General features: G+C 46.2%; 1 protein-coding gene across 3 annotated transcripts in view; it reads left to right on the top strand.

Moving 5' to 3' along the window:
• Positions 1-13,480, top strand: part of WWP2 (WW domain containing E3 ubiquitin protein ligase 2) — a 123,216-nt gene that overhangs the window by 59,393 nt on the left and 50,343 nt on the right. For all 3 annotated transcript variants that reach the window (XM_084756953.1, XM_084756951.1, XM_084756952.1), the window contains one exon: positions 6,336-6,463. In XM_084756953.1, the coding sequence (XP_084613079.1) occupies positions 6,336-6,463 (128 nt within the window). The remainder of the gene's footprint in view (positions 1-6,335; positions 6,464-13,480) is intronic.

Genomic DNA, 13,480 nt, shown 5'->3' with positions numbered 1-13,480 from the left:
GTGCCTTTCTTGGCTCACCTCTCTGTCCACCTCCATTTTTTCTTTTTCTTTTTTTAAAATCTGTGCTGTTTGAATGAGGAGCTTTGAGAAGATGGGCTGAGTAGAGTTGGAATGCCTCTTGGAATGGTGGAGGTGTTCTTTCCCCATCACCACTTGCCTCCCTCCCTTCCTCCTCCTTTCCTCCCTCCCTCCCTCCCTCCCCAACTCCTTCCCTTTTTTTCTGTCTCCTCTCTATTTCTATTTTAAGTGACCATTTTTTGGGTTTCTTTCTTTCTCTCACTCTCTCTCTCTCTTTTTCTGACTCTCTTACTGGAAACTGGCCCAGCTCCTTTTATTTTATTTTTTCCCTATGCTGCTATTAAAAGACAATGAGCCGCTAAGAGTCTCAGGAGAGACAGTGTGGCGGGCAGCTGCCCTCCTGACTCTAGTGCTCAGGCAAGTATGGATTCTGATCACTCAGGTTAGACACACTTATTATTAGGCTGTTTTCACGTCTGAGCATGCTTTGTTGAGTTGGAGGAAAGTCATCTTTGTTAGCTCTTTAAACTTCTCTTTCCTGCACCAGTGGACAGGTCTGAGGTCAAAGAACGCCATGCTCTGGGTTGCCTACTGAATCCCGCCAGAGGGGTCTCCATATTCACCAACAGAGATGGCCATCTGTGGGTCTTAGGTCTGCTTAAGTCAGTCTGTCCAAGTTCCTTTTGTACATGTGGCATCTTCCCTCCGCAAGTCCCTGCCCTTTAAAACGTGTGCATGCTTTTGTTTTTTCTCACTTAGTGACATAGTTCTATAGTGGCTGAAGCATACAAATTATTATCATTATTATTTTTAACTTATGAAGTAAGCTGGGCACACCTTTAATCCTGGTACTTGGGAGGCAAAGGCAGTTGGACCTTTGTGTGTGAGACCAGCCTTGTCTACATAGTGAGACTTGGTCTCAGAATAAAAACACAAACCACAACACAACAGAAATACCTTATTGTAGCTTTAATTTGCATTTCCTAAGAACTCAGAGAAATAAACAAGGTCATTGTGCTTTTGTTTATTTACTGTCTGTAGATCTTTGATGAGTCTGTTTATACCTTTTACTTTAAAAATATTGAAGTAGTTTATTGTTGAGGTTGAAACTTTATGTGTTCTAGAGGAAAACCTTTTTTGTTCTGTATTAGCAGTCTGCAGACTGTCTTTTCATTTTTTTTTTTAATTGAAAAAGATTATTCTGGGACGCTGGGGAGATGGCTCAGAGGTTAAGAGCATTGTCTGATCTTCTGGAGGTCCTGAGTTCAATTCCCAGCAACCACATGGTGGCTCACAACCATCTATAATGAAATCTCATGCCCTCTTCTGGCCTGCAGGTGTACATGGAAGCAGAACACTGTGTATAATAATAAATAAATAAATCTTTTTAAAAAAAAAAGAAAGAAAAAGATTATTCTTTTCAGAGACAGGGTTTCTCTGTGTAGTCCTGGCTGTCCTGGAATTCACTTTGTGGACTAGACTGGCCTCAAACTTAGAGCTCCACTTGCCTCTGCTTCCCAAGTGCTGGGATTAAAGGTGTGAGCCACCACACCCAGCTTTTAATTGAATGTTTTAAGATTGTTTTTAATAATGTGTAGGTGAATGTATTTACATGTGGGTATGTGTGCAATACGTGCAAGTGCTGGTGTAGGCCGGAGGTACCAGGGCTCCTGGAGCTGCAGTTCGAGACATTTATGAACCAACTGATATGAGTGAGTGCTGGGAACTGAACCCAGGGGCTCTGGGAGAGCAGCAAGTGCTTGTAACTGCTGAGCTATCTCTCCAGGCCAAATAGTTTTTTAAAAATGTTTTTAATTCTATACATGTATGTGTGCATGCGTGTGTAATCAGAGGGTCTGGGAATTCTGTGCATGTATGTGTGCATGTGTGCGTGTGTGTGTGTGCTCAGAGGGTCTGGGTCTGGAGGTCAGAAGACAACTTGGGGGCTGATTCTCTCCTTCCACTTTTATGTGGGTTTTAGGGGGAGAAGTTGAGTTGTCAGGTTTGCAAAGGAAGAACTTCACCTGTTGAGCTATCTTGCTGGCTCATCTTTTCATTCTTTCTTAAAAATTAATTTATTTATTACTTATTTATTTAATGTGTATATACGTATGAGTACCTGCATATATGTTTGTGTACCACAGGTACCAGAAGAGGATGTCAGATTCTCTGGGATGAGAGTTACAGTCAGTTGTGAGGCACCATGTCAGTGCTGGGAATCGAACCTGGGGCCTCTGGAAGAGCAGCCAGTTCTCTTAGTTACTGAGCCACTTCTCCAGGACCCCATCTTTTCACTCTTGACAGTGTCTTTGGAAGAGCAGTTTGTGACAGCAGCATAGTGGACACACACAGGTGTTGGAGCAAGACTACAGGTCAATGTACTTCAGCATGGTGTCAGTTCCTTGGACTCTGTCCGGGAATGTTTTGTTCCGGCAGTCAGAGGTAGCAGTTGAGTGATTCAGTAATCCACATGGAGGGTGAGACAAGATGTCCCACGACATCCAAGGCTGTGGTAGTCAGGGTGCAGACACACTTTCAGGTGAGAGAGAGCCAGGAGCTGCTGTCTGAGACCTTCTCTGCCGCAGAACTGCTTTGAGGAGTGTGGAGAGAACCCGGGCTCTGGGGCTGCTTGGCATTCCTTGGGACTTCAGTTCCTGGGGGAGGAACTGAGGTAAGGACGGTACCAACACCCAGGAAGGATTTGACAGACAGAGCTAAGTTTCCTAACTGGGCAATTTAAACCATTGTGGAGTTTGGTCTGACTAGCATGGTGGGTCAGTCCTTACCTCACTGCCTGGGGGGCTTCATAGAACCCCTTGTCCCCACAGTGTGGAGGAGAATGAAGCCAAGGTTGACGTCATTGGCAGAGCTGAAGCCAGGCTGTCTGTGGCAGAGGCCAGCTCATCTCCTCCCCATTGCCTCAAGTTTGTCCGAGTGCTATTTTGGCCTGTGGTATGTGGTTTCAGCAAGTGGGCCAGTTTGTAATCACGACTCAATCACATCTTTTAAGGGCTGAGTGAGTGAGCCAGGAGAGGAAACTGCTAAAGAGATTTTCCTCAATTGTCTTCTTCCCTCTAAGGGTCAAGGGTCATAGTTTAAAGAGGGAGAGGGGGATGGAAGGATAGAAGAGGTGTGGAGGGAGGGAGGGAGGGAGAGAGAGAGAGAGAGAGAGAGAGAGAGAGAGAGAGAGAGAGAGAGAGAGAGAGAAGGGGGCAGTTTTTGGTGGTGTCTGGGGGAGGTGGTGGCAGTTGGGCCCAGCAGGGAGGCAGCAATTCATGCAAAGTGGTCCCAGATGCCCCTGATTTACGGGGCTAATCCCGGCCCTCCTCCAGCCTGTCATTCAGGGTAAACTGCTATCATTAGTGGTTAAACATTTCTGAAAGTATTCCCTCTCAACTCTGACCACATGCCCTTTCGTGGAAGAGAGGGAGGGGGGAGCCAGGAGAGCCATGAGCTCCACCCTGTTCCACATCCCGCTGCTCTACAGAAGTGACCAGGAACCTTGGCCCTGGAAGTGATCAGGGTTTGTGGATGCCTGTGTGTCTGACAGTGTGGATGCTGCTTCTGCTCCCTGAAGGCTGTGGGTTACAAACCAGGAAGGCCCTAGTTGTCCTTGTAAGGAGATTCTTGGCTGGAATAACCTTTATTAACCAAGTTCACCCTCTCAAGCTCTCTGCCCTCTACACATGCGCACACTGAGCCAGTGACAATTGCTGCAGACTGCCTTTCCCTCCAGAACTGACGTTGCTCTTTCTGCTTTTGATGAGTGGCTGCGGTGAAGAGCTTAATAGTAACATTTCTTCCACAATGTGGGAGCTTTGAAATCCTTTTCTTTGACTGAGGTGTGGTTGACAGCTTTTGATTTATGAAGGTAATGAAGAGAAAAATAAGATGGGACTGGAGAGTCAGAACTGAGCCCTTTTCTCTATGGTTAGCTGCACCCTCTCAGCTTCTAAGTCCGCATCGGCTTTAGGAAGTGTAGATTCCAGAGTTGGCAGGGTTGTGGGTCTCTCTCTTGTTCTCGCTCACTTTGACTGTATTTGTTTGTTTTTTGAGAAAGGGTGTTGCTACATACCCTTGGCTTGCCCAGAACTCATTTTGTAGATTAGGCTGGCCTCGAACTCATAGAAATCTGCTTGCCTCTCCCTCTTCAGTGCTGGGCTTAAAGGTGTGTGCCACCATTACCATTTTTTTTTTAAGATAAAATCTCATTCTATATCCTGTGTGTGGTACTTGCCATATGACCTTGGTGCTGTTAAAACCTCAGCAATCCTTCTACCTCAGCTTCCTGAGTGCTAGCGTTATGGTTGTATGCCACCACATCTAGTTCACACACACACACACACACACACACACACACACACACACACACACACACTCTCTCTCTCTCTCTCTCTCTCTCTCTCTCTCTCTCCTCTCCCCCTACCCCAGGCATAGGTGCATGCCTTTAACCCCAGCAGTTGGGAGGCAGAGGCAGGTGGATCTCTGTGAGTTCCAGGCCAGCCTGGTCTACTAAGTGAGTCCAGGACAGCCAGGGCTACACATAGAAATCCTGTCTTGAAAAACAAAAACAAACAACCAAACCAACCCCCCGAAAAAAAAAAAAACAAAGAAAAAATCCCCCCCACCATTAAAAAACCCCAAACTTTTATAGGTTCTTTTCCTTACCTAAAGTATATAAGCTCAAAGGGCGGGGGTGGGGTGGGGTGGGGGGGGAACAACAACAAAACAAAACAAACAAAAAAAACCCTAGGAGTCTAAGAGCATAAACAATGAAAACAAAGCAACCCTACTCCCAGCTCCCAAGAGAATCACCATTAGTGTTCTGGTTTATGTCTATCTTGTCACAAGAATCTGTTGCTGCATTCCTTTAACTGCACTCGGGAGGCAGAGACAGGTAGATTTTTGACTTTGAGGCCAGCCTGGTTTACAAAGTGAGTTCTAGGACAGCCAGGAATACATGGAGAAACCCTGTCTCAAAAAACCAAAAAGAAGTAAAAAGAATCTCTTCCTGAGAAAAAGGGTGTAGGATGATTCCTAATCCTCCATAAAACCAGCTGTCCACTGTGCTACAGGCCTGTCAGTCCAGCAGCCTTCTGGAGAGACTCTCAGCAGTGGGGGGGGGGGGGGGGGGGAGGGAGGGGGCAGGGGGCAGGGGAGGAATGGGGGGGGGCAGGCAGGCAGGCAGGTGGCCTGGTACATCCTCCTCTGAGCAATGAACTCAGAGGTCAGGTCTTGCCACTTGCCCAGCTACTGGGGACAAGTAGTTCCAGAGAGAGTCAGCAGAAGTCCACCCATTCTTCCTCCCTCATCCAGCCAAAGAGGGGAGGGCTGGCTGGGAACGGGGTCCAAGCTTGCATTCTGTTGCTTGTCTATGTACCTGTAAATGAAGGCAATAGAACCACTGTCAGAGTGGCCGCGTTGAGTGAGATGGTGCCTTAAAGTGCAGTGCTCAGGCCAGGCTGGGCTAACTCAGGGAATCTGGTTTTCCTCTGGGGTTGCTGTGACCAGTTCTATTGTTGATGGACTTTCTGCCCCGCTCCCTGTGGTGTAAGTCGTTCTCCCTGCCTTGGATGCCTTGTCTGGAAAGAAACAGACTGGTCTTCATTCAGGAGATAGATTTAACAATTTGATCACTGTAAATTAAATAATGACTCCAGGCATACCGATACTGCCTGTTAGTGAGAGAGCTGAACCAAAGAGCAGAGAGGCTTAGAAGTTTCACGGAGCGGAATGAAGGCAAACTACAAAACAAGCTTAGGACACACTTCCCAAGATGCTTTGTGCTAGGGAGAAAATGCCGGATGGGCTTCTTTTGCTAGTTCCCTCCTCTCTGTGTTCCCCAGGGGAAGGAGCCGTTGAGTCGTCTCTCTAGGTGTGACGTGCCACCTTATGCATTGGCTCCTGGTACTGAGTTGTCTTCCCTGATGTGGAGAAGTTGATTTGCTAAGTCTTGGGGCCCCTTTTACCTACAATGAGAAAGATTTCATTCCCTGCCTGTCCTAAGATTCTTGTTTGTGTCTAGCACTTAAACCCAATAAACATAACGTGATGATCGCAGAGGATTTGCCGGTTATTTCAGATGTGGAGTGATTTGCTCCAGATTTGTTTACTTCAAGTGGAAAAGTTTGCACAAAGCTGCCTTTTGGGCTTTTACCAAGAAGGAAGCTTCCCCGGGTCTCTGCTTGGAGCCAGCTCCTGTTGAGTGAAAAGCTGGATGGCTGCAGGTCCTGTTTCTAATAAACAGCAAGAGAGGGGAAGCGCCTTTCTTTCTCACAGTGACTTATGCCCGTCCGCTTTCTACTCTGAACCCCTAGGACGCACAGGCACTCAGGTGGCTCAGCCAGGACAGCCACAGCAGCTGGTGAACAAAGCCCTGGTGCTAGGAACCGGCACCGCCAGCCTGTGAAGAACCCCAGCAGCAGTGGCTTAGCCAATGGCACAGGTGAGTGACGACACTCAGGACTGGCCTGCACTAAAGCAGGATGCTCTCGCCTGTCCTGTTTGCACTGGGGACATTGCCTTCCGTGCCAGAATACAGTGGAGTGAGAGAAGATGCCGGCACGTGTGTGAATTTGAGTCCATTGCTTAGTCCATTGCCCCATCTTCTTTGATCTCTGGCTTATTAGGGACAGCCAGGGTTACTCTCGTGTTCCCATCCATGCTTAAAGTAGTACTGGCCTAGGGATGTAGCTCAGGTGGTAGGGTGTGTGTGTGGCATGCCTGAGGCAGACCTTGGGTTCAGTCTTCAGCACCTCATAAAACTGGCTTAAGGATGTGTGCTTATAATCCCAGGAGAGGTAGAGGGAGGCAGGAGGATCAGAAGTCAAAGGTCATCCTGACTACATGACAAGTTCAAAGTCAGCATGTGATACATGAGATTCTGTCTCAGAAAATAAAAGTGAAAAACAAAATATTCCTTTTATAGAAAAATAAAAAAAGATTTATTTATTATGTGTACAATGTTGTGTCTACATGTACAACTGCATGCCAGAAGAGAGCACCAGACCTCGTTGTAGATGGTTGTGAGCCACTATGTGGATGCTGAGAATTGAACTCAGGATCTTTGGAAGAAGAGCCAGTGCTCTTAACCTCAGAGACATCTCTCCAGCCCCCAGAAATGTTTTCAAAAGTATGCTTTTTCATTCAATTCTTATCAACATTGGATTTCATTTGGATTAGAAAAAAGATTTATTTAGTTTAGTTTTTATGTGTATATGTGTGTGCCTGATATATATATATATATATCATGTCTATATATACAGGTGCTTTTGGAAACCAGTAGAAGGTGTTACATCACCTTAAACTAGAGTTACAGCACTTATGAGCCACCCATTGTGGGTGCTGAGACTTGAACCCGGATCCTCTGTGAGAATGCTCAACCACTGAGCCATGTCCTTAGTCCTATTGGATTGTTTTTTGAGACAGGGTCTCACTGGGTAGTACTGGCTGGCCTAGACCTCACTATGTAGACTAGACTAGCCTCAAACTCATAGGGATATGCTTACCACTTCCCCAAGTGCTAGCATCAAAGGGGATAGCTACCACACCCAGCCTTAGTTATCTTTATACATGAGCTATTAACAAAATTCCCAGGTTAGGGAGTTTGTCCATGGGGGAAAAGAAAAGACTGAGTTTGCCCCAAGAGCTGAGTGGGAGAAGACGACAGCATTCTGAGGGATCAAGATGCTGGTAGGTGTTAAGTCCACACCATTGGAGAAGAGACACTTGGTCCTGTCCACACCCAGGAATTTTTTACACTTGGCTCTTTATCCCTGTACTAACTCAGGAAGGGAAAGCCTGTTACAAGTAAATCATTTTTACCCTACTTCTGTCTTATTGAGGCATTATCAGACAAACATTCCTTTTCTAAAGCTTAAGAGGACTTGTTGCTGTTAATTTAAAGGTATTGCCTTTATAATAAATATATATAATATAATAAATATTTATTATTAGGCTAATTATTATTATGGAAGTATTTTCTAACCTGCTAGCAATCAACGAAAACACAGACACCTGATGTATTTTAGAACAAGCCTTTACCTGGGGCGAGGCAGATGTCACCTCCGAAGCCGTCCTCTAATAACTCCCAGTCTCCATCCCATTCCATCTGCTTCTAATGATTTCTGTTTGGGCTGCCTCCCATCCAGAATCCCAAAATACCTGCTCTGTTTTGCTTCTCTTTCCATGTGGAACTTCAGAGTCCCTCCTCTGGGCCACGTGGCTCCTTCCTGTCCCATAGCGATTCTCTTTCTGCTCTTCCTCTGTCCTGTCTTTCCTTCCTCTTAACCATGATTCTCTCTGTCTTCCAAAGCCTGGGAACCTTAGCCATGCCTGTGCCATTTGCCAGCCCAGGTGTGTTGGCTTTTTATTGGTCAAATAGGAATACATTTTTAGGTTACATAGCAATACAATACTTGGTTACATAGCAATACTTAGGGCATAAAGACCCCAAGCAGTAATTAGCATCAAAATACATCATACCAACCTCCAACAAGGACTGTTAAATCTTTAGTGATAATAGGCAGGTCATTTGTCTGTCTTTTGAGGCCAGTGGGAGGAGACTGGACATTTGCTTCCACAGACTGTAGTTCCCATTGGGTGTGGCATGAAGTTTATGGACTCCTGTTTGTGATTGCAGGAGTGTGACATGAAGACACAGTGACATCATCTGTTGTTGTGACAGTGTTATTTGAGTTGTTAGCTGAGTGAGTAGCACTCTACTTGGGTTGCTGTCACGGCTCTCGGGTCTCTGGAAGCAGTGTGTGGGCTTCAGAGCCCCTCTGTAGCTCATGTTGCCTGGTTATCTCACTGTGTACAAGGAATGGCAGGGTGAAGTGACAAACCTGGGGCCTGCCTTGACTTCCTTCCTGGAGTTGGGGACCTGCCTGAAGGAAACAAGTTGACCAGCTCCCATGAACTTCTTGGATGAAGGTAACTGCAGGTGTGGAGTCCCAGCAGCTGCTTTCTCAGCCTGCCCACTGCTCAGCAGCCAACAGTGCAGCCCTGTGCTAGATAGATCCTTCCGTCTGCATGAAGAATGGCACGCGAGTGGCCGTGGACTGTCACACAGAACCATACAGAGCGTTCTGAGCAGCAGCAAGCATGCTTTTCTTAGAAAGCAAGTTTCTAGAGGAGAAGCTTGCTGGACACAGGCCCCAGCACCCTGAAGTCCTTGCACACAGCGAATAGCTAGGTGACATGTGGCAGTAGTCCCAGATGCAGTGGCTGGGCCACCAGGCACTTTGTTCTTCATGGGCTCCACATTACCATGACAGTGATGTCCCTCCACCCTCTCTGCTTTTGTAAAAGCTGTTGATAAGTTGACTTCATGTGGTGATGGTCTGTGAGTAAGTAGATCTTCACAGACATTCAAAGATTTAAAACTTTTAAAAACATTGTGTGGGGATAAGTGTCTTTCTGTGGATATATTCAAGTACAGGTGTCCACTGAGGTCAGAGGCATTGGATCCCCCAGGAGGTGGAATAACAGGTGATTGTAAGCCTCCTGGTGTCAGTGCTGGGAATAGAACCCAGGTCCTCTGCAAGAGCAATGAGTTTTTAACCTCTGAGCTACCTCTCCAGTCCATCTGGGATATCAGCAAACCTTTATTTGCTTTGGGTGTCTTTGCTTCTTGTCTTTGTCTCCAGAACCTTGTGTTCTAGCTTATGAGGTCGGTGCCAGCCTTGCCTTTAAAAAGCCACATGTGTCTAGGTCCAGACTTCCTTGGAACGTTTTCTGGTAGTGTGTCTGAATGCCCAAACTGTTTCTAAAACCCAGCTTCAAAGGCGGCTCCTGTCTGCTAACAAATGAAGGCCTCTCCTCTGTTTCTGCCTCCCCTCTGCCTCTCCTCTGTTTCTGCCTCCCTTCTGCCTCTCCTGTTTCTGCCTCCCCTCTGCCTCTCCTCTGTTTCTGCCTCCCCTCTGCCTCCCCTCTGTTTCTGCCTCCCTTCTGCCTCTCCTGTTTCTGCCTCCCCTCTGCCTCTCCTCTGTTTCTGCCTCCCCTCAGCCTCCCCTCTGTTTCTGCCTCCCCTCAGCCTCCCCTCTGTTTCTGCCTCCCCTCAGCCTCCCCTCTGTTTCTGCCTCCCCTCTGCCTCTATTCTCATTTTGCAATGATGGCAGTTCATCTTCACCTCGCTGACAGCCTGGACTATATGAAAACAGAAAGCCAGAACTGTTAGCAGGGCGAGCAGATGGAGGCTTTCCTCTTGGCAGTGTTGGTTGTGAATGCGGATGTCTCCTGTCCTCCCTGTCAGGCTGTGAGGACCCCTCCTGATAGAATTTTCACAGGCATGCAGGATTACTGTACCAGTCTCATGCTGGCTGTGTATTGTACCTAAGCATGTAAGAGAGATGGGGGGAAACCAGAGCTCTTAACTACTAAACTGTTCTCTCTTCAGCTCCTTGTTTGCTTTTAAAAAGTGGTTTCCATGATGGGAGTGTAGCTTGTCAACAGTGGTAGAGGGCTTGCCTAGCTTGCATGAGCCCTGGGTTCAATTGCTAGCCTCACATAAACTGAGTTCAAAGGAAGCCAAGACTATGAGACCCCCATATCAAAAATCAAATTAAAACAATAAACTCTAGTGTAGTTAATAGCCATCCATTATTTAACTGTTCTTCCTCAACTCTTATGTAGTTCCCCACGTTTTGTTTAGTTTGTTTGAGATAAGGGTGGTGATGGGTAACCCTGGCTAGCTTGGGAGGCTGTGTACACCAGGCTGGCCTTGAGCAGATAGCACGACTCTTCCCTAGGCCTTGAGAGTGTTGCATCACACCCATGCATCGGCGCCAGCAGCTTCCCTCTTTGTATACAGCTTTGTTGTAGGGAAGAATAGAAACATATTTTTGAAGGACCAGGTCTAGCTATGTTGTCTAGGCTGGCCTTGAGTTCCCGGGTTCCCGCCGTCCCACCGGGCCTGCTCTTGAGTAGCTGATTCTGGCAGCACAGGCCACTCTACATAGTTTTCAGTGCAATTCCTGAGTGAATAGATAATGAATTTTTAAAAAATGGGATCAATCTCCTTTAAAGTGGATTGCTTATGATTAAGGCTGCATACAATTTTCACAAAGTAGTATATGAGGGTTTTTTGGTTTTTGCTTTTTTTCTCTAACCTTGTAAATACTGTTCTGGTTTTTAATGCTATGAATGCTGAGTTCCACATCATGGTTTATTCTTACTGTTTCTTATTTTGTTTTGGTGTTGGGAGATTGGACTCCTGGCTTCATGCATGCTGTATACACTTTGCCACTGAGCTACACACCAGACCTGAGTTAATCTTTCTCTGTTTTGGACCCTGTTCTCACTGAACGTTAATGAAGCAGCTTTCGCCATGACTTTACTTAGTGCAACACTCACTGCTATTTTCTATACTACAAGAATTTGTTTCTTATTTTGAGTGAGCCCCACGTATTTTGATTATTGAGATAGTATTTAAAAAATTTTTTCTGGGTGGTGGTAGTGCACGCCTTTAATTCCAGCTCGGGAAGCAGAGGCAGGTGGATGGCTGTGAATTTGAGGTCAGCCTGGTCTACAAAGCGAGTCCAGGACAGCCAAGGCTGCACAGAGAAACTGTCTCAAAAAAAAAAAATATTATGTATATAGATGCTTTGCCTGTGTGTGTCTGTAATCATGTGCTGCCTGACATTCCCTTTACAGGGAGTCAGATGCCTTGAAACTGGAATTACAGATGGCTGTGAGCTGCCATGTGGGTGCTAAAAATTGGACCCAGGTCCTTGGGAAGAACTGCCAGTACTCTTTACCACTGAGCCATCTCTCCAGCCCTGGCTAGTATGTTTCTTGATGTCTTAAAGGGCTAGCTCTTCATTATTACTTTTTCTTTTTGAAAGTTCATAGATTTTTTTCAAAACAAATTTTAGACTTTAAACTTTTAGAGGCATGCTAGAAGTGAGAGTTATATTAATCTGCTTATTAAAATCTAATCATAGACAATGAGGTGTAGCTGTGCCCACCTCCTCCCCATCCTCTGCATTTTTTTCTTTTTTGGGGGGGGGGTTGAGACAGGGTTTCTCTGTGTAGCCTTGGCTGTCCTGCACTCTCTTTGTAGACCAGGCTGGCCTCAAATTCTGCCCCCTTGAGTGCTGGGATTACAGGTGTGGGCCACCATGCCCAGCACGTTGTTGTTTTTGATAGAAAATAACATTATGAAGTTCTGGCTAGCCTGGAACTCTATATGTAGACCAGGCTGCCCTCAAACCCACAGAGATCCACTTGCCTCTGACCCCCAAGTGCTATAATTAAAGGCCTGTGCCTCCACACTCACCTATTTTTATCATTTTCAGTCATGTGTCTGTGTGGGGTATGTGCCAGAGGCGTCTGATGTGGGTGTTGGGAACCAAACTCAGGTCCTTTCCAGCCCCTACTTTAAAACAAAAATTCTTTGTGTATTTGTCATTTCATGTATGTGTTCATGTGTGTACAGGTAAATGTGCATGCACGCATAAGTCTCTCTCTGTGTGTGTGTGTGTGTGTGTGTGTGTGTGTGTGTGTGTGTGTATGTACATGTACCTTTGTGTATAGACCAGAGGTCAGTGTTGAATTTCTTCCTCAGTTGCTCTTTACCTTATTTTAAGACAAGATCCCCGAATCTCTCCCCTCCCTCTTTTTCTCTTTGAACTTGGAGCTTGCCCTTTGCTAGGCTGGCTGGCCTAGGATTAAGAAAAGGAATGTCCAGTTCCTGATCTTTTTCTTGGCCAATTTCCTATTCCTGAATGAGTGTGATTCATGAAGTTGAACTGTTTAACCAAGATCACAGAGGAGCCTTGTGAAACACTCATGGTTACAGAACCAGTGGCTGTCCGACTGCCCTGCTGCTTCCCCCGCCTCCTGCCCTTGCTCCCCCAGCTCCTCGCACCCAGGAGAGCACTCCAGCCCTCCTCGCTTCCTTCTTCCCCGTAGTTCCCACCTCACAGGACTCTGGCTTTGAGCTCCACTTCGGCTATTGCAATGACAAATGAGCTAATAAAAGTGTACTTACTAAAGGCAGCAAGGGAACCTGGACTGGATCCTAGAACAGAAACGCGACTTAGTGGAAAAGCTGCTAAGATTCAAATAAAGTCTGGAGTTTAGTTAATAGTACTGTACAGATTCCCCCCCCCCCCATGTTTTGTCAAATGTGCCATGGTTATATAAAAGGGTAACACTTGGGGACATTGGGTGAAGGAGCCACCATCTTTTCTATAAAGATGCACAGAACACGCTCACTCAGGATGCTGAAGCCGGCAGCGCATGAGTTCAAGGCTAGTTTGGCTCCATAGGTTCTATTCCATCTCAGACAGTGAACAAACAAAAATTAAATAATAGTTCACTCCCAGATAGGTTTTTTTTCAAAATTTATTTATTTCTATCTTACGTGCATTGGTGTTTTATCTGCATGTATGTCCGTGTGAGAGTGTTAGATCCCCTGGCAGTGGAGTCATGGACAATTGTGAGCTGCCATGTGGGT

Source organism: Acomys minous (assembly GCF_964271855.1).
Source record: "Acomys minous genome assembly, chromosome: 14".
Classification (NCBI taxonomy): domain Eukaryota; kingdom Metazoa; phylum Chordata; class Mammalia; order Rodentia; family Muridae; genus Acomys; species Acomys minous.
This window is presented reverse-complemented; position numbering and strand designations above follow the sequence as displayed.